Source organism: Nansenia antarctica, assembly GCF_963989245.1.
Source record: "Nansenia antarctica genome assembly, chromosome: 4".
NCBI lineage: Eukaryota > Metazoa > Chordata > Actinopteri > Argentiniformes > Microstomatidae > Nansenia > Nansenia antarctica.
This window is the reverse complement of record NC_137689.1, coordinates 28,816,174-28,840,390: the sequence shown is the minus strand read 5'-3', so window position 1 is coordinate 28,840,390 and position 24,217 is coordinate 28,816,174. Positions and strand designations below refer to the sequence as shown.

The window sequence follows — 24,217 nt, the reverse complement described above, 5'->3', positions numbered from 1 at the left end:
TTAAACAGGCTATTTGATAGCATTTTGGAAGACCTCCAAATACGGAAATATCGTGATGCTAGCTGCTAGTTCCCAGCTCGATTGCAAAGCCACCTAGTTCTCTGATGACGGAAGAACAATGGCTGCGTTCGTAAACGTAAATTCGCTCTGGAAATCTGACCAGCACTCATGGAATGCCTCTTGTCCAATTATATTACTTAGTTCCTTTATGACGTTAAACCCAGTGTTTGCTCCGGCACTCTCAGAGTGGATTTACGAACGCAGCCAATCCATCGTTGTTTGGTAAATGACGATATCGCGCAGAGTACGTACGTACGATGGGGGGCGTGTATACAGTAGAAGCAACAACCCAGTGTACAATGTTTACCACTCTGCCCTGTATTATCTTTGCTACAAGTCATCGAAATGGCATCAGTCCCACTATTGGAGATCTTCATGGAAGGACAAGTTGCCCCTTTAGCCATGCCTAATAATATAGGACCTCACGGACTGGTGTCCGGCTATTGGAAGAGAATGAGGGTGTCACTGCACTCTTGATTCATATTACAACCTGTCTGATACCATGTATTGTAGCAGTGTAGTGGCTGGATGTTTGGTGTTTATGTTTACCATGTATTTTGGAATGTAATGTACTCTTAGGGTGTTTTTCTTTATGTTCTTCTATATGCTGATTAGTATTGCCTGTGTGCAGGACACCATTATTCCTAAACTCAGTTCAAGCAAAATACAAATGATCTCAAAGCTCCTCCAAACCCTCACCCATCCTGGAGGGGATGATTAGATGCAAACAGGACTATTAGAAATGAGTGTTCAAACTCCTTTTTTGAATGGATTTTATATATTAATCTCAAGCAAAATATACAGTCCAAGTAAATAAAAGTGCAAGGCAACACATTTTATTTCAAAGGCCTACATGGCATTAAGGTACATCATATAAATACTGGTGAGTCCAGAGACAGTCTACAGACAACACATACCATTCTTTCCTTTACACACATTACATTCAGTTTGACTTAATGAGATACTTTACTTAGCGCTGATGTGCTACAAACATAAGAAAAGCCATGAGGAGTTTTACAAAATATGAAACTGTTGTCTTGGTTATAGTGCTATCACCTTCCTGCAAATGGAGAATATCAGTAAGCACACCTGAAGGCAAACATAAATTAATTTATAGTTTTTGAGTTACATACAGTAGTTGTTAGTGTTGTAGAGATATTTCGTTTACGACTTGCATTACTGAACAATGTATTTTACATCCCTGCACATGTTTTTTTTGTCTTGTTTTTTCAAATAAATAAAATAAATAATCCTACAAATATATGAATGTTGTAAAACCAGATAGTTTTCCAGGACTGTTGTGCCATAGTTACACCTATAACAAAAGTCTCTATGCCAACAAAATGACCTCAAATGTAAGGGGGAAATACATTACTCAAAGGACCATTTTCAATTCCATTAGTTGAATGGAATAATTTTTCAATTCATTTTTCAATTCCATAAGTGGAATAGTCTAACCACATGGGCTATTAGAACACAATGTTTGCAGAAACCTTTTGAAAGAGGTGCATCAAGCACTGTCTGGGGCTGTGGGAGAGACATAGCACACAAAGCACTTATCATCCTGACACAAATTATGCAGTTTTATTCTATTATTCTCACCCAAGCCATCATTCAAAAATGGATCCAAACCTACATGTTCATATTTTCAGTCAATAGAGTTTTAAGGACAGCTCTCAAACACAGTTGAGGTGGGGTGAGAACCATTGGTTTGATAGACACCTCTCATTGTGTCCCCTCCTGTCAGCAGAGTATACTTTTCTTTCCCTCAATATTTTACCTTCCCTGGAACCTGCACATTTACACCACTGTAGTCCACCATGTACATCGGCCATTGCTACAATGAAACAAAGAGAGAAAGAACAACATTATTATGGTTAGAGTGACTATCCATAGGTCAGTAATGGTCACGCCAAAGCAATAACACAGGAGCTTTGGCATCGTAACAACATACAGATATGATATAAACATGCTATTCCTGAATTTCCTTGAGACTATTCGCAACTGTCTGTGTAGTGTAGTCGACCTAGAGTCTTATCAGGGAGTTTATAAACGTGAGGCTGGCATTAATAATGATCACTTTAACACGTTAACACAACATATTAACTTTGTTTGGATAAAATACCATCACTGGAATCTGATTGGTTGACACCCCCGACTCTGAGGGTAAGGACACTCTGCTGCTCTCCAGCACTCTTTTGCGTTTGCGTCGATTGGTGGAAACTTCTTTCGCTTCTTGAAACACACACACATACACACACACAAACCAAAACATGACAGGTTAGACTGAGCCTCATGCAAACAGTACTGTATATGCCCTTAAGACTATACTCCGCATTTAGTCGCTCTATGTGTAGAGGGCTGCAAGGGAATTTTCCTGGCTACATAGTGTACAGGTTTTTACTTTTGTCTGCTTGCGGCTCTGTCAGTATTGATTGATTGATTGATTGACTGAGAATGTTCATTATGTGAAGCGCATTGAGTTGCATCTTGTAAGAAATGCGCTATACAAATAAAATTAGATTTTGATTTGATTTGATTTAGACAATAACCACACTTACCTGTATTACACGTTTCAGCGCAGATTTCTGCAAAAGGCCTGAATGTTTGAAAGAAATTCAATATGATTTAGTTATTTTATGCGTAAAGCGGGGAACCTTGCTTGGTCCCAAACAGAGTTACAGTAATGTCACTGAGTGATCGTCAATCCTGAAGGAACATATCTTTAATTGTCAATATACATTTCAGCTCGACTTAATCTGTTCTGACAATGACAAAGCACGCACTGTAGCTGGGTCTTGACGTTGATGGTGATCTCATCTCTGGCCTGAAGGATTTTCTCCAGGCGGACAATGTCGTAGGTGTTGGGATTTCGGAAGAGAACATCGTCCGGGAGGCCACTAACTTCCACAGATTCTGGACTGGCACGGATCAGCTTGTAGGGTACCAGGACAGACTGGTCCAGACCGAGAGCGTCACCTGAAGACGAAGTCATTTTGTCAGTTTGAGAATAAAGAATGACATCGATTTTGATCTTCACATGAGGTATGACAGGTACAGGACATTCTACAGGTGGTTACCATACATAAAAAATAAAATAAAAAGTCCCACTCATATTTTTATTTTTATTGATAGAGACAGTAGAGATTTTGACAGGAAGGATGGGTGAGAGAGAGAGAGAGAGAGAGAGAGAGAGAGAGAGAGAGAGAGAGAGAGAGAGAGAGAGAGAGAGAGAGAAAGGATGACATGCAGGATATGTCCACGGCCGGAATCGAACCGGGAACCCTACATGGTCGACGCTTAACCCGTTACGCCACCTAAGCACCTACTGATGAACCCCTACCTACCATATTTCTTGTTGAAGAGTTCTTTCACTTGTTCGCGGAGGATCACTTTCTCCCCCATGCGGTTGACCTCCTCGTCATCTGTCGGTTCAGGGGGAGAAAAGTTTCAAAAAAGGTTGGTGAGAAATTGTATACAGTCTAATCTTCATCAGTGCCAATTCACCTGCTCCAATTTATCAACACGGTACAGTTTAGTCTTTAGTCTTCTTACTTTTTAAACAGAGAAAATTTATCATAAAAAAACCTAATATAGACACATTTGAAGTAAGATGTTTGGCTTCTCACCACTTATCGAAGCGTAGGCTTTCTTTAACAAAGTGATCCGCCGAGGTGCTGAGAGAAAGAAAACGCAGGTCGGTATTTACGTCACCACACACAACGCTATCTGATTTACATCTAACATGAGGTTTCTATCAAGTCACCTTGAATGACAAAATGACACAAGAAAACAGTGTTACCTGGTTTAGGGATGAGTCCTTGGAAAGGTCTGTGAAAGACAAAAAAGTGAGAAAGAAAAAGTAAGTCATTTCATCTAACTTCACTTGCCCCTATGTCTACCCACTGACTCGTCTGTACTAGGGGTGGGCATCAATGATCAACGATCGATAATTGATCGATAAGGATCTTGGTCGATCACAAAATATTTTGCTCGATAATCATTAATAAATTGGTGTAATTTATAATTAATAATAATAATAATAATAATGGAAATGAGTTTGTCCACGTTATGTGTGAGAAATGAACTTTGCATTTGCCTTCGCATTGAATTTCGCAACGCAGTACGGCATGATGCAACAAGTTCCCGTACGTTAGTGTAACCTCCAGTAATTCACCTGCTCCGGTCAGCGCCATGGCACAGCTCCTCGGGGAGCAATACGCAGCAGGCGCTACTGCTGACATCCCCATCGAAACAGAAGTTTGCACCTTTCTGAGGGAGCCTTCTGCGGGCCTGAACTGCGACCCAACTGACTGGTGGAAATTGAACGAAAGAAGGTTTCCTAGGTTGGCCAAATTAGCGCGGACCTACCTCTGCATCCCCGCAACCTCGGTGCCCTCGGAGCGAGTGTTTTCTGCGGCTGGCCTAACTGTCACCAGATTGCGTTCGTCTCTCACCCCTGAACATGTTAACATGATCATCTTTCTGAACAAGAACCAGTAGGCCTGCCGCCTACAGTCTCTCGCTGGATTTTAAATTTAAATTAAGCTGGACGCTCTTAAGGACACTAACGTTTTCAGTCATCCTCCTATTTGTGAGTAACAGTTTTTTTACTGCTCCTATGGTGAGTTACTTATTTTACTATATTTTTATTTATAGGCCTAACGTAAAATGTGTTTTTAAGTTAAACAATTTAGGCTACTCACTGCCTTGTTTAAGAGGATTGTTATCTGACTGTAGTGTCTAGTTTGAATGTGAATGAATGTGTGCAATAGCAACTCAGCGTGTGGGCAGCCTACTGGGCTAACGTTATGGCTCGCAGATATTTTATTCTTTCGAAATGCTTTGTGAAATGGAATGCCTGGATGGAATACAAAATAAAGTTTTTTCCCCAAAGAAAACATGCTTGTTATTTCTGCCCTAGTTTTATTTTTATTTTATTTATTTTTATGAAAAAAAAGCTTATCAATTAATCGATAATTGATCGTTAATTCTTGTGATTATCGAAAAAGAAATTTTTATCGTTTGCCCAGCCCTAGTCTGTACCATCTGGAAACTTCCACCGCCGAGACAGACTTTATATTGTCTAAAGCCTGGTACACACAGAAAGATTTTCAAAATCTTAAAGGGATATTTTGGGTAATGTCTTCTCTGCTGTCCTCCTCGCTTAAGTTGCGCTCGGGTTCAAATTGAAACAGCTGGACAGAAAACATAGCTAGCTAATTCCGACCTGTGACCAGTAGGCGAAAGTCCATTTCACGTCACTAGTGCGACTGCAGTAATATAGGTAAAAAATATGGATTACGGATTTTTAACATAATGAACATATTTCATGTCTTTCACGACTCGGGAGTTGTCAATTTCGCCCACACACAAGAGGACTCTTTTGATCGTAAATATTGAACACGTTTAATATTTACGATCGTCGGCCCCGACCATTTCCCGAGCAGATTGTCGGGAGAAATTGACTCTTAACACACCTCACACCACAGGATAATCTTGTAGGATAATCTTAAGAGCCATCCGATAATCGGCGTTTGCTGTCCTTGGTCGGAAGGGGGGAAATCGGGCCAAAATCGGCCAGATTATCTTTATGTGTGTACCGGGCTTAAGTCATGTTTAGATGAGTAGGCAGTGTCTCCTTCCCACCTGGTAATGGTGAAGCAGATCTTATCCGCCACGGCCAGGATCCTCTCCAGGTTCTGAGATCCAAAGGTACAGGGTTTCCTGAAGGGGATACCAGGGGGTAGGCCCTCGATGATCACAGAGCCTGGGTTGCTCTTGATCCTCTTGTAAGGCACCTGGACAGGGTATTTGATGCCCAGCGCCTCGCCATACTTCCTGTTGAACAGGTCCTGGACCTGCTCTCTCAGTGTGTTGGCCAGGTCAATTCTGGACAGCTTAGCCTCTAGGCTATCTGGAAACAAAACACGAGGAGACGTCATATTAATGGATGCTCCATGTATGGCAGGTTGAACAACTGGACTTTATGATATCCATAAAATAGGAAATCTTTTCATATCCAAAAAGGTTTGGGGGGAGTGGAGTTGAGGGGTACCTGAGAAGCCAGGCCTATTCGACGCACCTCCCACATCTTCTGTCAAAACATCTTTGGAGTCAAGGTCTGTGGAGATATCATCACAGTTTTACTACAGTGGATTTCTATGGGACGCATGGCTCGTTCTTCACCCTACCTACAACATCTGGAAAACCCATTGAGAAATACGGATCCAAACCATGACGTCTCTACTCAGGAACGACACAGGAACAAATCCACAACTCCAAATGTAATCATACCTTTAAGATACTGCCCGCCCATCATTTTCAGAAGGGGGGATAATAGAAAGGGAACCGTTTCAAAAAGCAACTTTGACAGATGTCATGAAGGATTAAGGTGGTCACCTGGAGCGTAGGCGGGAGGCAGTGGCGGCACCTCTTGCTTCACTTGATCCGTTAACAGCTCGGGTCTGCCGAGGGAAACAGACAAGAACCCAACCTTCAATCACTCTGATCGCAGTCCGGTTGCAGCCTTGCAACGCCGAGGTCTTTAACAGCCTACGTAAGAAGCCGTACCTCCCTCAAGAAAACAAGGCCTCTCCTACCTTTTAATAACAAACTGGATCTGACTGCCCAGGGTCAGGATCTTGCGCAGTTTGGCCGCGCCGAAACAGTTGGGTCTTCGAAAAGCCATCCCCTCTGGCAGCCCGGTCACAGTCAGGTCCTCTGGGTACAGCTGGAACTTGGAGTACGGCACTTTCACAGGCTCAGGTAGGCCAAGAGCCTCAGCTATACAGGGAGAGGTAGCAGGAGAGAAAGAGAGAGCAAGAGAGAACGAGAGAGAGACGATTCATTTTCTGCAACAACCTGTACATTCAGAGACTATTCCCAGGAAAGTTAGGCACTTTTTTTAGGAGAACCGTCGATCTTTACAACAATTTGATCACGACGCTATGTAGAAATGGTTCACTGGGTCTTAAGGTATTCATTTGTGATTTAGTGCTTGAGTCCATTTTTCTTTCGTCCAGGTCAGAGTCTGGACAGTGAGGAGGGGTGAGAGTCTGAACAGTGAGGATGGGTGAGAGTCTGAACAGTGAGGATGGGTGAGAGTCTGAACAGTGAGGATGGGTGAGAATCTGAACAGTGAGGATGGGTGAGAGTCTGAACAGTGAGGATTGGTGAGAGTCTGAACAGTGAGGATGGGTGAGAGTCTGAACAGTGAGGATGGGTGAGAGTCTGAACAGTGAGGATGGGTGAGAGTCTGAACAGTGAGGAGGGGTGAGAGTCTGAACAGTGAGGATGGGTGAGAGTCTGAACAGTGAGGAGGGGTGAGAGTCTGAACAGTGAGGATGGGTGAGAGTCTGAACAGTGAGGAGGGGTGAGAGTCTGGGGCAGCTTACCGTACTTGGTGCTGAACAGGCCGTCCACTTGCCTCCGCAGCTGGAGGATCATCTCACCGATGTCCTCTGCAAGATTTCCTAACAAAGACAAAGAAGAAAAGAAGAAGTGAATCAGATACGATTCCAGGAACACAAAAACATGACCTACCGTATACAATAATGAAAAAAGAACACCCGTGCGTCATCATAAGGCTTCGTCTATCATGAGCCTACAGCGCGTCTAGCTGACCGATCTTAGGGGCGGCAGGTAGCGTAGAGATTAAAGAGGTCGGCTAGCGATCGGAAGGTCGCTGGTTCCATCCGAGCCTCGAGAGGGAGCCGCGTGTGACTGGAGGGTTGCTAGTGACATATCATTAGCCTCGTAGCATAATCGCCTATGTCATGCTTCACTTGTGGTCAGCCATGCCATCTTTGTATGTAGTGTCAAAAATGCCTGTGTCAAAGAGATGACTTGGGCAGATAGTGATTTTGGAATGTAACAAGCATTCTGATAGGCTGACGGCATAGGCAATAATGCACAGTGAATCAGCAGTGTTGGGAGAGTAGAGAGAGGGCAGATATCTCAATTTGGCCAAAATATGACTATCATTTATGCCATGAGGCTAACCATATCTAAGGTGCCTACCAATGCCGTTGTGTCCTTGAGCAAGGCACTTAACCCCTAATTGCTCCAGGGGCGCTGACTATGGCTTTTGCCTAGTGCAAAAAATACATTTCGTTGTACTCTGTGCAATGACAACAAGGTTGAATCTAATCTTAGGGGGAGGGATGAGTACAGTTTGCCATTCTACCTTCAGATAGTCTCCTGGGGCCTTGCTGGTCTGGATCTGGTGAAAGTGCTTCAGCTGAAAGGAAGAGAGCAAAGAAATGAGCAAGACTTAGTATAGTTTCCATATTCTTTCAGTTTAATACAACTGCTTCCTCCATATTGGCTATACAGTATTGTGTCTAGCAGAAAAAGAGTGCTACTTGACCTTCGATGCAAAACCATTGTATTCACTCAAATGTTGTTTTGCCACATTAACGAATTTAAAAGGAAAGTATGGCTCTGTTGTCATACTTATCCATAACTGGCACACTGTGTCTAGTAGCCGTTGCTAATAATACATTGTGTGAGACACTTTCACACTGGTTTGTTGATGACATGTACAGTAGAAGATTGCATCTAGTAATATTCCACATGAATGCTGTGGGGGGGAAACAGCATTATGTTCTAGTATTGAAAGCTATATTTTCTGCACTTACCTGTGTCTTTCTCCTTCAGTGATAATGTGTGTAAAAAAGAAAAAACTTAAAAACATGACATTTTCAAATTAATGAAATCAAATCAAATCTAAGAATCGGGAGGTCGGCACGCCGTGACCACTTGAGTACATAACATTGTCTTCTCTTCTAAAGATGATAGCAAATAATACATTTACAGACAGCGTGAATGAAACGTGTGGAAAAACACAACAAGTTTTTCCTGTCAGGTCAAACCCAATCATTTGAGGTTCAAAGAGAGAGAATGTAGAGTACTCAAGCGTCCTTAGTTCACCTCACAATAAGACACTATAAATGGGCTTTGGGTGTGGGTGTCTAGGGGGAAAGGGACAGAGGCCTCTCAGTCTACTAAGCTGGGCATTGAGGTGCCTTAGTGGGGGATTCTAGAGGAGCAGTTTGGGGGGGACCAGGAAAGGGGCAGGCTAATTCTAGCTGGGAGGTTCTAGGGGAGGGGGTTTGGGCTGCAGGACTGGGGTTCAGATGGGGGTACTGGGTGTACTAGTGATTCGGAGAGGAGTGGAAGGAGAAGTGTGGGTGGAGGGGGGGGGGACGGGTATCCATGAAAAGTGATATTTCATACGTGTAAGCTGGTAATCTAGCTCCCTGACAGAGGGAGAGAGCGTGTTGGCAGTGGTGGTGGTGGTGGTGGGTGCCGGTCGGCACTCTGGCTGGGTGGTCCTGGCGTTGCTGGGAGGTGGAAGTGGAGGAGGAGGAGGAGGAAGAGGGTGGCGGCGAGGCTGCAGTTACCTGCGTGGTGCTCTGGGGGGCGCCGGAGAACAGGGTCGGCTGCTACAGCCAGAGGCTCGCCGGGCTCCTCTGTAGAGACCCCGGCGTCTATGGCACGGACGGACGGACGGACAGATAAGGAAGATAGTGGAGGGGAGGAGGGAGCAGACAGACACAGTACTGGGTTAAGCTGTGCAGCTGGGCTTTGACTCCATTTTGAAAAGACTATCATTGTACATTGAGTTTTACTGCAGATGGTTCTGGGATAAGGAGGTCCCAGTAAGAGGGTCATAGAGGGGCCAGATAAGGAGTCTGTGTCCAGGGTGGAGGAGACAGACAGTAATAGCGCTTTTCCATTGACCAGACCTATACCAGATTTCTACAGCATATGGATGTCACGTGCCTGTTACTTGCCGCTTTCATAATTGTATTTAGCCTATATAGCACAAGTCATGCATTGAATGTAACCTCAAGTGCAGCTGAACAGTAAACCACAATACATGTGTGGGTATCCGCGTCATCGTTATCGAAAAATACACCCAATCTCCGACCACACGACTCCAAAAACGACACGGCAAAACTAAATGTTGAAATAGCAGTAATACCACGTTCATTGATAAAACGACATAAGGGATGGAAAGGGGGGATGGCAGTTTTAGAAGGGGGATGATGAAGCGCGCTGGACTGTGGAACAGTCTAGCATAGGCACAGCACATCGCCATAATAGCGATGTTTTTTTGGGTTATGCTTGTTGTAAAGAAAAGTTCTATGATGCATTGAAATGACATTAAACTAAGATAATAAGATGATTATCATAATTTTTCAAATCTTTCTTAATAAGTAATTACAGAAAAAGTAAATGGGTGAATTTGCCGGTTAGTGGTGAACTCTATGAACATGGGATGACGATGTTGTGACAATTTCCATTGACCAATCAACGGTCTGCAGCGTCACACGTCACACACAGCCTAGCACGGATAGTACCTTTCGCTCCTAGTCAGGAAGGGTAGCTAAAATCTGTACGGTACGGCTCGGTTGGCAGTGGAGAAAGCAAAACAAACCGGGCTCACGCGGTACGGTACGGTAGTGGAAAATAATAATAATAATAATAATAGCTTTAATTGATATAGCGCCTTTCAAAAACCCAAGGACGCTTTACAAGGGAATGAAACGGACAGACAAAACAGAAAACAACAAAGCAACACTGAAACAATGACTAGGGGGCAAAGGCCTTGGAGAACAGATGTGTTTTGAGGGATAGTTTGAAGGAGTCCAGGGTGGGGGCGTTGCGAAAAGCGCCATAAAAGGCAGAGGGAGAGCGCCGGAGGGGACATGATAGACAGAGCTACGGTAGGGAAGGCAAAAGGCCAGGGTAAACATGAATACTTCACATCACAGTAGACAGTGAGGGTCAGGATCATTGCAGCGGCATGGATAGAGGAAGTATTAAAAGTACAGGGAGGATACTGTTGCAGGGGGGGGTCAGCTAGCACTAGCACAAGTTTGCTTTTATCAACGGATCATTGGAACTTGTACTTCTACTGTATGATATCCATCAAATAAAGTACCGGTATATATATATATATGTAGATTAAAAGCTATTGCTTTCATCGCTTTATTGCTACAATTTAATGTCGACTAAGGGATCTATCTAGTTTAACAGAGCCAGACTATTGGAAAGGTAATGACCACTTACCTGGTACAGTCACCTGAATGATTTCCCCATCTGGAGGCTCAGTTTTAATCTTTTTCAAAGGAATACAATCTCCAGAAGGCCCTAAAGGAGTCAAACAGTCAGGTCAAATTCCAATCCACCCCCCCCCCCCCCTCCCCGCCTGCCCGCCAGAGTATGACATTAGGTTTTATAAGATGTGTTAAGTACTAAGGTATAGCAGATGTTACAAAATGTTCTTGTAAACTCTAAGGGAGTGGTGAAGGTAGTCTATCACATATGAAATTATGTCCTGAGGTTAGAACACATTAAAAAGGAGTGTTAACCTCAGTCATGATAAGAATCCAGCGTGGTTGTGAAACGCTAAGCCAGAACATTCCCCCCGCTGCACTAACCTGCTTCGCAGTCCGCCAGGGGACTCACACAAGAGCTGGTCGACCTGAGGAAGGAGACCACAACATTTGTCAAAGCACGCCACAAGGAGATTCAAAAGAAACCAAACTGCACTTCATCAACTAACTCTTCACCAGCATTGTTTACAATAAACAACCATGGTCCAAACCTAAACCTTTGGTTCTGTGATTTTTGACAGTGTTCAATGAACCGTTGCCACCGTTGCTGGCTCAGATATTGTTCCATTTCACCTGGCTATGGTGGCTGAACAAGAAGCCTCGTACAGCTCAGCCAGGGTTGACTCTGCGGTGTGAATGAGGGTTCTACTGTATCCTGAGCTTAACTGAGGGAGGTACATGTTGTCTTCTGACCTGCTGCTGTGGGGATTGCTGACCAGCTCCAGAGCAGTGGGCGGGATTCTGAGGTTGTCAAGGAAACCGTCGTCGGAGAGGTCATGCCTGCCCTCCTCCTTGGCTACTTTGCCAGCAGCTTCACGGTGGAAGATGACAGAGCAGATTTGGCGTAAACAGACACGTTATTACTATGATGACATCAGTGTTACGAAAGGAAGTAGAACAACATTGGCACAAACTGTGGCTTCAACGTGGTTGAGGTTGAGCAAAAACAAAACAAAACAAAACAAAACAAAAAAACAAAAGACAGCATAGCTAAAAGGCACGCTGGCATACGTGCAAGACAAGCAACCATACATACCTGTGAAGATTCTTTCATCGAACATTCTGGAATGTAAAAAGAGAGGGCCGTGAATCAGAGTGACACATACAAGAGGATCTCTTTAGCATCAGTGCAAATCGTGAGCTTAGAATGATAAGGTTCTATCTCCGTTTAGGGCAGTTCAGAGATATTGAGCGTCAAAGTTTTTACATTCCATTATGTTTTGTGAGATGGAACCTTTGTATTTTATGAACTACTAACTCAAAAATGTCAACATTTTAAAATTAACACCACACAGGCATTAATGAACACCTAATGGATCAGATTATGTAAAAAACTCAATTTTAGACAAAAATGGAGATAGAACCTTATAATTCTAACGTCACGAAATGTCAAACGGGAGAAAGGAGTGAAGAAGCCCAGACAGACAGACAGACAGACAGACGCCTGGGCAGGGTTCACGTCTGGGCCTTGTTTAAATCGACAGGAGGACAATTCACTCGGACAAACTTAATTTCCAACCTCCTCTAATTGTATTAACATTAATGACGGCCTGGTCTGTGTTGGCTCTGAAGACTGCATTAACTCAAACGAGGCATGTTGGCCCTAATCTAACTCTGCTGAAACAAATGGGTTGAATAGCAGCGAGACGTTGGCTCAATATGCCAGCGTGGTGGACTGCATGCTGGGTAATGTGTGGCGGTGGTTACAAGTCAGCGGGGCGTAGTCTAGTGGAGGAGGGCAGGGTGTTTAAACGACAGATGGCGCGTCGGGTTGATACATCTCCCTTGGCCAATTCTTTTTTTTCTTCTCTTTTTTAAATAAGGAGACACAGAGAGAGAGACCATATGCTGCTGTGCAGTTCAAACTGAGGTAAACCAGGTACCAGGGGTAGTTCAGCGTACTGTAGCAGATACCAGGGGTAGTTCAGCGTACTGTAGCAGATACCAGGGGTAGTTCAGTGTACTGTAGCAGGTACCAGGGGTAGTTCAGTGTACTGTACCAGGTACCAGGGGTAGTTCAGCGTACTGTAGCAGGTACCAGGGGTAGTTCAGTGTACTGTAGCATTTGGAGGACAGATTCATCCTACTCTTGAGACTAGTGGCCAATGAAAGTGTGATTCAGTTCAGGACCTGGTTAAAAGGGCTAATCTGGCACTTTTCCCCCTGAATAAAGAAAAAAATGGTTGCGCCCACAGAAACTGTGTGTGTGTGTGTGTTTTATTGGAATAGTCCCTGACACAGATTAAAGTGACAATCTGGGACGCACGCACGCACGCACGCACACGCACACGCGCACACACAAACACACAAATTGAAGGTCACTAACTATAACTGCACATTTCTGAGTTTCTGGGCGTCCACAGATATGTCAGGACAGTAATCAGAGAGATCCCAGACTGAAGAGCGGTGTGTGTTTACCTTCTGACCACAAAGCGGACTCCATGGCGCTCTTCCAGGATGCGTTTGAGTTTGGGCACTCCGTAGGTGCAGGGTCTCTTGAAGGGGATCTTGTCTGGGATCCCGATGATCTCGACGGCCTCCGGATCACAAGCGATCTTCCTGTACGGTACGGGGACCATGTGGTCCAGGCCCAAGGCCTCAGCTAGGAAGGTGACAGAAGAACCGGGTCATCACAAGTACCGGGTCATCAGAAGTACCGGGTCATCACAAGGTACCGGGTCATCGACTGTTTTTTTTAAACAATTTCTAATATCGCCAAATCGTGACGTTAGAATTATAAGGTTCTATCTCCATTTTTGGTAAAAATTTAGTTTTTTACATAATCTGATCCATTAGGTGTTTATTAATGCCTGTGTGGTGTTATTTTTAAAATGTTGAAATGTTTTAGTGAGTAATTAGTTAGTTAGTAACTGAAAACATAATGGAATGTAAAAATGTTGACGCTCAATATCTCTGAACTACCCTAAACGGAGATAGAACCTTATGGGCCCTATTATGCATTTCTTAACTTGCCGTCTTAAGTATTAATTAAGACGCACCGCCAGGTTAAGACCTACCGCCACCCTTATTATGCGCTTCATACGCGCTACTGCTATTATGCAGGTGTCGATAGGCGCCCACACATAAGACGTAAAACTCCCGTGCATATATTACTCATTGTGGGAGTGTTCATATGTTAATGAAGTGCGTTAGGCGCCCCTGCTATTATGCGATCTGAGTTTGCGCCTAGCGCTAAGAAGTGGTTTGAAAAGTTCTTAAGTTTAGACTTCATGCACGTTTTGAAACACGAGCGCGCCTCCGCGGTTTGCGCATGCATGTGGGCACACATGAACACGCACGTGGCTCCACGGCAAGACGTCAATTACGGTCACAGTATAAATGCCACCACTGGCAAATGTTAAGCCAGAGAGAGAGAACAATGGAATATATCCTAGGAAGGAATTATGATAGACGAAGACGGCGCGCCGAGCGCATATACCGGCAACGACTTTGTTACCTCCGGCTGACAGGTAGGCCAATTCTCAAATCAATCCTGGATTCGTGATCTAAGCATTTTAGCGCTTTCAATTGGTGATCCAACTGTTAATAATGCTATAATATATTGCAATTACAATTATATTATAGCCTATTATTAAAATATGTATAATATAGCCTATATATATTCTTTTATTCTGTTTACAGAGCAGCAATGCTTGTATGAGCTGCGCTTCACCCGTCAGGCAGTAACTGACATAATGTCGTTTGGTCAGCAATGACATAGCCACCAATGCCTGTTTCACCACCTCGGCTCGGGGAGGATTTCGCGCCGTTCCAAAGATTGCGAACTGACGAGCCTTGACCTCATGCACGAGCTTGTTACTTTCTTCTGCAGAGAAGCGCGCTGACCTCCTTCTTAGGACTTCCATAATAGCATAGCGCTAAAGACTCAACGCAGCCGGTTCTTAAAGGGAATGGCACCTGGCACGCTGATTGGGTTGATTGAGAAGACGCCCAAAACACACCCATGACTAATTTCTTTGCTTAGCGCCGGGTTTTAGGCGCCCACTACCGCACGCATAATAGCAAAGTGGCCTTGACCACGCCTCCACGTCTTAAGTTTAGATCTACCGCCTCGTCTTATTGCTTAAGACTTATGAAGTGCATAATAGGGCCCTATAATTCTAAACTCACGTTTTCTTCCTCAAGTTTCATAGCGTTCCTAAAATGATTAGATATGTCAGTTTCATAGCGTTTCTAAAATGATTAGATATGTCATTTGACATATCTAATCTTTTTAGGAACGCTATGAAACTTGAGGAAGAAAACATAATGTTTCCACAGTAATGCCTAATGGCCTAGAGGGAACACTGTTGTTGAGCTGTTGTCTCACCATAGCGACTGTTGAACAGGATCTGGACACATTCCCTCAGCGTGTTGATGTCCTCCGTCTCTCGAATGAACGAGTCCCATTTTTCTGTCAAATAACATTTTTTAAAAGTTTTTTAGAACAACAGTACACAGAAAGTAAAGTAGTGAAGAAACGGATACAAACAAAGTGTTTGTCAAAGCGATGCCTCACTATCCTTCAAACCTTTCCTATCCACTTCACTAATCGGTGTGAAAACTTTACACTCACCCTAACCCTAACACTAGAACCCTTAGTACAACAGTCTATATCAGGTGAAGGACGTGGTTTTTAAACGAGGTCTTGACTCTCTAAAGCCCATCCCTACGAGAGATGAGAGGCGGGAATCAGGTAGAGCTGAGTAACAGGGCTCTGGTAAACTCACAGGCCAATCACCTGTGAAGTGGATACAAACCAGGGTTCCCACACCTTCTGAAACATCAAATTCAAGCACCTTTCAAGGACTTTCAAGACTCAATTCCCTCAAATTCAAGAACCCAACACAGCATAGTTTGAGACAGATCTAGATGAGAATGTATATAATAGGAACTATCCACTCCGACAACACATTTAAAAGAGAGGCTTGAATGTGTGAACCCTAGATGGTCTCTTGCCTTCTCTACCACAGCACAGCAAAACAATATATTGTGAAATATGTGTAAAGTTAAGCAATACAGAGACTTATTTACTAACTAGTTGACGAGCTAAGTAAAACATTTTTGAATATATATATTATTATTTTTTAGAGAGAGAGAGAGAGAGAGAGAGAGGGGGGAATTCAAGCACTTTCAATGACCCATGTCTATTTTCAAAAACAGATTTTTTTTTCTCAAATTCACAAACTTTCAAGGATTTCAAGGACCCGTGGGAACCCTGACAAACGATTACTGAAACATCGATGAAAAGAAAGAAACCCCATTACCTAGGAGCTGAAGGCTCTTCAAGCATACTTGCTTAAAGAGACAATGAAGACGCATACTGAAAACCCACACAGAGAGAGGCTGCGTCAGAATCTCCTGGGCCATCTACCGACATCGCAAACTGGAGCGTCAGGACCGTGTACGCAGCAGGGATGACGTCAGTTTTAGCAAGGACCCGTGGGAGCCCAGTGGGTCAGACCACCACCTACTGACAGCAACAATACAACTCAAGCTGAAGCGATGTAACAACCCCAGAGACAACAACAGTCAAATTCAACATCCAGCTATTCCACCACATAGGAACAACAGAATTGTACCAGACGGCACTACAGAACAGGTTCCACAGCCCTGCAAGCAGAGGACCAAACACATCTGTGGAAGAACACTGGAAAAGCCTGAAAAACACATGGAAGGAGACATGTATAGAAGTAGTGGGGAGGTAGAGAAAAGAAAATCACAAACCCCTGGTTGTCTACAGAAGCGCTGAAAAGATTAAATGGGAAATGGACTGCACTTATATAGCGCCTTTTTTACATCGGCCTCTCATTCACCCGTTCACACACACATTCACACACACTTTCACACACCAATGGCGGCAAGCTGCCATGCAAGGCGCCGGCCCGCTCACTGGGAGCAATTTTGGGGTTCAGTGTTTTGCCCAAGGACATGAGGCCACCCGGGGCTCGAATCGCTGATCTGCCGACCTTGCGATCTTGCAAAAACACGGCCCATAGAGATTACGAAACAGCAAACAGGGAGGTGAAGAAAAGTGCCAAAGGAGACATCAGGGATTGTCATAACTACGGAGGGATGGTGCTGCTATCAACCACCAGGCAAAGTGTTCAACCGCATTATCTTGGAGAGACTGAGGAAGGGGGGTGGATGAAAAAACGGAGGGAAAAACCAGGCTGGTTTCAGGCGTGGAAGATCGTGCAGCGACCAAGTTGCCACCCTCAGGATCATCATCGAGCAATCCATAGAATGGCACACACCTGTCTGTCAACATACGCCTGTCTGTCAACACACACCTGTCTATGTCAACTTCATTGACTTCGAAAAGGCAGTGTAGATGTGTGTAGACCGTGAACTGCTACGGAAAAACTCATGGCACACTATGGAATCTCCCCAAAACAGCGTGATTATGAACACATATCAGGGCGTGCAGGGCCAAACTTACGCTCCACCAGGGATGCGCACAAGAAAAGTGCTGAAGTGCTCACCGGAGTGAGACAGGGCTGCTTTGCCCTCTCCTTTGCCCTCTCCTTTGCCTTCTCCTTTGCCCTCTCCTTTGCCCTGTGTGTGTGTGGTTGTAGTTGTGGTGTTTATGTATGTGTGTGTGTGTGTGGTTGTGGTTGTAATTGTGGTGTGTATGTGTGTGTGTGTGTGTGTGGTTGTTGTAGTTGTAGTTGTGGTGTGTATGGGCGTGGTTGTAGCTGTAGTGCGTGTGCATGTGCGTGGTTGTGGTTGTGGTGTGTGCGTGTGTGTGTGTGTGTGTGCGTGCATGGGCGTGGTTGTAGCTGTTGTGCGTGTGCATGTGCGTGGTTGTAGCTGTAGTTGTGGCGTGTGCGTGGTTGTGGTGTGTGTGCGTGAGTGTGTGTGTGTGTGTGTGTGTGTGTGTGTGTGTGTGTGGTGTGTCCAGTTCAGACCTACCTGACTTCTCATGCACGATGGAGAACAGCAGCCTCTTGGAGACGTGGATGCTGGGAGGGCTCTGGGCCAGCTCCCCCGCCAGCCCCGTCCTCTCACCTGAGAACCACACACACACATCACACTCAGGGTTCTGTCTTCTCACCTGAGAACCACATCACACACATCACACACAGGGTTCTGTCCTCTCACCTGAGAACCACACCACACACATCACACACAGGGTTCCCACACCTTCTGAAACATCAAATTCTAAAGACCAAATCCCCCACAAAACAACGTCAACACTATTCTTCAATAAGTTGGATGTCATGACAGAAAGTAGTTTGGCCAACGCACGTGACCGTCTCCTCAAACACTCGATGTGAACCAGCTACGCTATCGAAAAAAAGCTAGCAATTGAGCTTACCATCGTAACACGTGAATTAAAACACATATGAGGAGAATGGATGAATGAATGACTGACTGAATGACTGACTGACTGACTGAATGAATGAATGAATGAATGAATGACTGAATGAATGACACTTGGGCTTGATCTCTTACTGTTGTCAGCGCAGTCCGTCGCCGGCCCCCCTTTCTCCAGCCCTGCCACCCAGGCGCCCAGGCGGTCTTTGCCCAGGTTGAGGAGCGATGTGGGCTTGAGGTCCAGCTTGCTGTCCGGCTGAGGCTGGGAGGACATGGGCATCCCGTACAGGAAGCTGGACAGCATGGAGGAGTTGCTGGCTGAGGCAGAGGCGGAGGTGGACACCTCCTGGGCAGCGGTCTTGGGGGGGGTGTGGTTGGGGACGGTCTTGGGGGCCGAAGAGGTGTTGTGGTTGACTTCTGGATAGGGCTTGGTCTCCCTTGAGGCCTCCTCTGTCGATCTAGAGACGGGGGGGGGGGGGGGGCGTACATGCAGATGTTAATCTTGTGGATTTTTGCGTTGTTGTACGTCGTATTCAAAATAATAGTTTCCTGCGACTAATTCAAACTATTTTGGTGTGTGTGTCTCAAATACTCTCCATTTTATATTCATTTTATGCACCCAAATTGTGGAATGCACTGCCAGTTTACATTAGGGATGCAACCTCAGCACATAATGTTCAAGTCAAGACTAAAAACCCATCTTTTTAATATTGCCTTTAAATTACTAAATAATTAAATGATGATTTATATAATGATTGGAGCACTTTGAGCTGCAACGTTTGCAGAAAAAGTGATTATTATTATTATTATTACAACTACAGTTAGGATCAGATCTCCCTAATCTGTGTCCAGGAGGAGCCCTCCCTGGAGTGGGTCTGGTCACCTTCTGACAGTGAAGTGGATGCGGTTGCTCTGCTCCAGGATCTTCATTAAGGTCTTGGTGTCGTAGTCGGCGGGTTTCCTCAGCGCCACGCCCTCCGGGAGGCCGTGGACCACCAGGGAGCCGGGCTCCTTCAGGACCCAGTCGTAAGGCACAGGCACCAGGCTGCTCTTCCCCACAGCCTCACCTGGCGGGCAGCAGAAGACTGGGTGTCAAACCACTACCAATGGACCTATCGCTAAGCCACGGCCCCTTTGAAAACTCGGACAAACAAACAACGCTTCACTGACAGTGACCGACTGACCGTGACTGAATGACATTCAATGACTTACAATGGCGGGAGTTGGCAAATTTCTGATTTCTGATTTACCACAGCTAAAGTAATAGACATGTTTTTTTAAAGATGACAAGAATATTTCGTCTAGAAGCTTTTCACCATCAGATATTAGCGAGTTGTTTGTCCGAGTTTTCTGCCTGTAGTGGCTTTTGCTGTGATATGATTGGACAATTTCTACTTTGGGGCGTGGCTTAGCGATAGGTCCATAGGACATGGACATTCTATCGTGTGACAGACATATAACGGAGACATACAGTGCCACCGTGTAAGACTGTCATTTATAAATGGCGAAACCAATATGTACACAAATACCCTGAAATTAAAAAACGCTGAGAATCTCTCATTTGAACCTCATGGTAAATGTTTGATTTCAAATCCAAGCTTTTGGAGTATAGAGCCAAAAGAAGAACTCTTTGTCCCCCCCCCTTAGTCACACAGATATGGAAGCATTTAGAAAAGTAAAGTCACTGCTGAAACTTCTGAGAACAAGCAGCATTCTGTAAGCTCTCTGGTTAATCAGATGAACTAGAGTAGAGGAGAGAATGACAGCCTCCTAAGACAACAGGACAGTCTGTTCCTTACTGTAAAGCACACTGAAGACTTCCTCCACCATTTTCCTCAAGACAAAGATGTTCGAGTGGGCGTCCGCTGGGGCTCTCTGTTTCCCGTGCCCGACCTCCTTGCCAAGCTTGCTGGGCTCAGTGTCTTGGACCACTTTGCCGTGCGCATTCACTGCTGTCAGTGCTTGGAGACAGGGCACCCCTGAAAGAGAACCATCATCAGAAACCAGGAGGGATGACTCACCCTTTCAGGTGATGTTCAGCTTAAAGACATTCCTTGTGTCTCCGTTGCTATAGACACAGTACAGAGGTGTTTTTATCTCGTTCGTTCAAAGCTCCGTATTGTTATCTGGCAACAAACTGCAAGTTCCAGATTCAAAACGACAGCAAGGTAGTGAGCGACATTCGGTCATGGAACTTTTCAGTTAAGTGGGGGGCTTTTGTCATGTCATGTGAGCGGGCCAGATGATACCTAATTCAACAGCGCCTGTTAACGGTTTGCAAAGTACACGGGGGAGTCGTCTGCACTCACTGCAAAACTTGTGGAAGTCTGTTTGTATCTCCCTCCGAGAGTTGAGGAAGACTCGTCCCTTCTCCGTCCCCACGGCGATCACGCTGTCCTCGTGAACGGTGACGCACGCCACCTCAGCGTTGAGCTTCGACATGGCCGTGCACTGAAAAACAGGTCCCAAATGTGGTTATTGTTCACTCCGGTTAACTCTCAACACACGACCACCAAGAGAAGGGAAGAAAAAGATGTGTGACTAGGTTGGACTATGAATGGATGTCCTATTTGGCCCTTTACCAATTTGGCAGTATAGAATTACTAGACTAGACTAGACTAGACTAGGCTCTATGGACACTTCTGTTGTAAGTCGCTTTGGATAAAGGCGTTTGCTAAATGGCAAATGTAAATGAGATGTTCATGCATAGTAAAATATTACTCTGACTGACTCGTCAATGAAGCTACTTTTTTTCACACCATAAATGGATAGCACTTTATTACTTTATTTGTATTTCAGTACTGCTTTCACTGATCCTTACCTACAGTACTATTTATCAGCAAATGATGTGGTAACAATGAGGACTTACTTGAAATAGTTCAACAGAATTGGTTAAGTACCTAGTACCCAATGTTGCGTAGTGATGCTAACTAAAGGTTATTATTGTGTAATTACCATACCATGTAAGTTACACATATGGTCATTTCTGTACCATGAAATAAAGTCCTGCCAAGTTATATTTAATGTATATGTTATGTATGTTCTGTGACTGTCCTACATTTTTATTTTCATAGTAGTAGTAGTAGTAGCAGTAGTAGTAGTAGTAGTAGTAGTAGTAGTAGTAGTAGTAGTAGTAGTAGTAGTAGTAGTCGTAGTAGTAGTAGTAGTAGTAGTAGTAGTAGTAGTAGCAGTAGCAGTAGTAGTAGTAATAGTAGTAGTAGTAGTAGTAGTAGTAGTAGTAGTAGTAGTAGTAGTAGTAGTAGTAGTAGCAGTAGTAAGTAGTAGTAGTAGCAGTAGTATATAGTAGCAGTAGTAGTAGTAGTAGTAATAGTAGTAGTAGTAGTAGTATATATATATAGTAGTAGTAATAGCAGTAGTAGTAGCAGTAGTAGTAGTAGTAGTAGTAGTAGTAGTAGTAGTAGTAGTAGTAGTAGCAGTAGTAGTAGTAGTAGTAGTAGTAGTAGTAGTAGCAGCAGTAGTAATAGTAATAGTAGTAGTAGTAGTAGTAGTAGTAGTAGTAGTAGTAGTAGTAGTAGTAGTAGCAGCAGCAGCAGCAGCAGTAGTAGTAGTAGTAGTAGTAGTAGTAGTAGTAGTAGTAGTAGTAGTAGTAGTAGTAGTAGTAGTAGTAGTAGTAGTAGTAGTAGTAGTAGTAGTAGTAGTAGTAGTAGTAGTAGTAGTAGTAGTAGTAGTAGTAGTAGCAGCAGCAGCAGCAGCAGCAGCAGCAGCAGCAGCAGCAGCAGCAGCAGCAGCAGCAGCAGCAGCAGCAGCAGCAGCAGCAGCAGCAGCAGCAGCAGCAGCAGCAGCAGCAGCAGTAGTAGTAGTAGTAGTAGTAGTAGTAGTAGTAGTAGTAGTAGTAGTAGTAGTAGTAGTAGTAGTAGTAGTAGTAGTAGTAGTAGTAGTAGTAGTAGTAGCAGTAGTAGTAGCAGCAGCAGTAGTAGTAGTAGTATATATATATATATGTGTAATTGGATCATACCACTGAGTCCAGGGCAGACACCAGGCTGGTGAGGATCTCCTGTCTGGCCGACACCTGTGGGATTCGCAGCTCAGCCCGGGAGTTAGTCCGCAGCCCATCAGACCCAGACTTCCTCATCTGTGCCATTCCTCTACAAGGGACACAAGGCAGACGTCAGTCATAAAACAAGGCATTCAGGAACCTTTAGGGTCTATTGTGTCCGTCTGTGGATAAAAACCAAACTTCAACACTGACCATTACATGAACATCTCCTGCGATTGGATGTAGACAAAAAAAAAAACGTCGATTTGCAGAGTATAACAGTGATACATTATATTTGTGTTTGACTTTGAGAAAAGGTAAAGGCCTAGGCTATAGTACATTTGGAATTGAGACAGACAGAACAGCGCAGAGGCGGGCGGAGGGTGGAGGTTTCCTTCTCATTAAGAGGCTTTAAAAGTGCCAGTAATACCCTCCATGTTATATGCTAATACCCAAATCCGTCACACACATGTGAAAGTAGCTAATTACGATAAGCCTTTGTCAGCCAATTAAAGCTAGCTCAGATTATTTTCTCAGAATCCCTTCATCCCTCGTGTGCTCTCCTTAGAAGGTGCGCAAAGAGCTGTAAAGGTTGCGCTCAAAATGACAGGGATCAAAAAATTGGCTCTAAAATGGCCTCAGACCTGTTTTGCTGCCCCCCCCACCATCAATTTCAATGTCGTTAGTGACATCACGAACGGCCATGTAGGAGTAGGCCTAAACTCGTCATTTGCACGGGGGTAGGCTAACATTTTCATTGCCGCCGTAATCAACACGGAACGACACAAGGGGATAATAGAGAAGACAAGGAGAGATAGGGTCAATAAAAGAGAGGGAAAGAGAGAGAGAGAGAGAGAGAGAGGGTATGAAAAAAATTAAAATAATCGCAATCCTAATTCCGGGCCCTGCGTTCTCATGGCAACCGCAATCCGTCTCCTTGGAAACTAATCTCGAGGCATTTGAACAATGCAGCTCTGGCCTTTAATCTCTCCAGACACTGGGAGCCATTATCCTAGCCTCCGGGCAGACCAAACCACAGACTCCACACAGACGAGAGAGAGAGAGAGAGAGAGAGAGAGAGAGAGAGAGAGAGAGAGAGAGAGAGAGAGAGAGAGAGAGAGAGAGAGAGAGCTGCGCCACTAGGCCTATTGCCTGTCTGAATCTGCTTCCCTGGAGCCCACAGCAAACATAAATCCCCCTCCAAAACTATTAGCTACAGCTACTAAAATAGATGGCCTCTTTCGCTCATATCTTTAAGGCAAAAGAGCAAAGAAATGAGAAGTGTGGTGCAGTGTCATTTTCACTGGCTGCCAAAGAGATGCCACACGACTGAATTACAAAGGCCGACTTTTGTACCAGTGGTCGGACTCAAACGTAACGTCATGTCACAGTCGTACACACAAGTGGAACAAAAGGCGGCAGATGACCACATTGTAACTGTCAAGTGTCAACTGAAAAAAGGCTTGTTTTGAAGAAGAGAAAATGCCAATGGACCAACATGGTTCATGTTCTAACAACGGCCTAGAAGTCAACACAACATTTATGTAGGTGTGTTTACATTGTTGGACATTGTTTTTTTTACATGTAACAGACACCTTTCATCCAAGTACATTTGTCATTTGAAGAGAATCACCTATCAGTCATCAGAAGCAAAAATCTATGGTAGGACCAAGTGCCATTGGCAGTCACAATGTGCGGCTAATAGATTGGT

At 44.4% G+C, this 24,217-nt stretch overlaps 1 protein-coding gene across 1 annotated transcript; it reads right to left on the bottom strand.

Annotated features, from left to right (window-relative positions):
* Positions 1-946: 946 nt before the first annotated feature.
* Positions 947-22,611, bottom strand: gtf2ird1 (GTF2I repeat domain containing 1; the record flags this gene model as incomplete). Its single annotated transcript, XM_080527955.1, has 26 exons — positions 947-1,897; positions 2,186-2,295; positions 2,622-2,659; positions 2,847-3,039; positions 3,408-3,485; positions 3,690-3,737; positions 3,863-3,891; positions 5,710-5,977; positions 6,119-6,184; positions 6,463-6,527; positions 6,663-6,846; positions 7,458-7,535; positions 8,249-8,302; positions 9,468-9,554; positions 11,143-11,223; positions 11,514-11,557; positions 11,883-12,000; positions 12,226-12,251; positions 13,608-13,791; positions 15,520-15,603; positions 18,105-18,200; positions 18,648-18,967; positions 19,393-19,576; positions 20,309-20,488; positions 20,819-20,960; positions 22,486-22,611. The coding sequence occupies 26 exons, from the start codon at positions 22,609-22,611 to the stop codon at positions 1,829-1,831; spliced, it is 2,952 nt and encodes a 983-aa protein (XP_080384081.1). The 3' UTR covers positions 947-1,828.
* Positions 22,612-24,217: the final 1,606 nt, after the last annotated feature.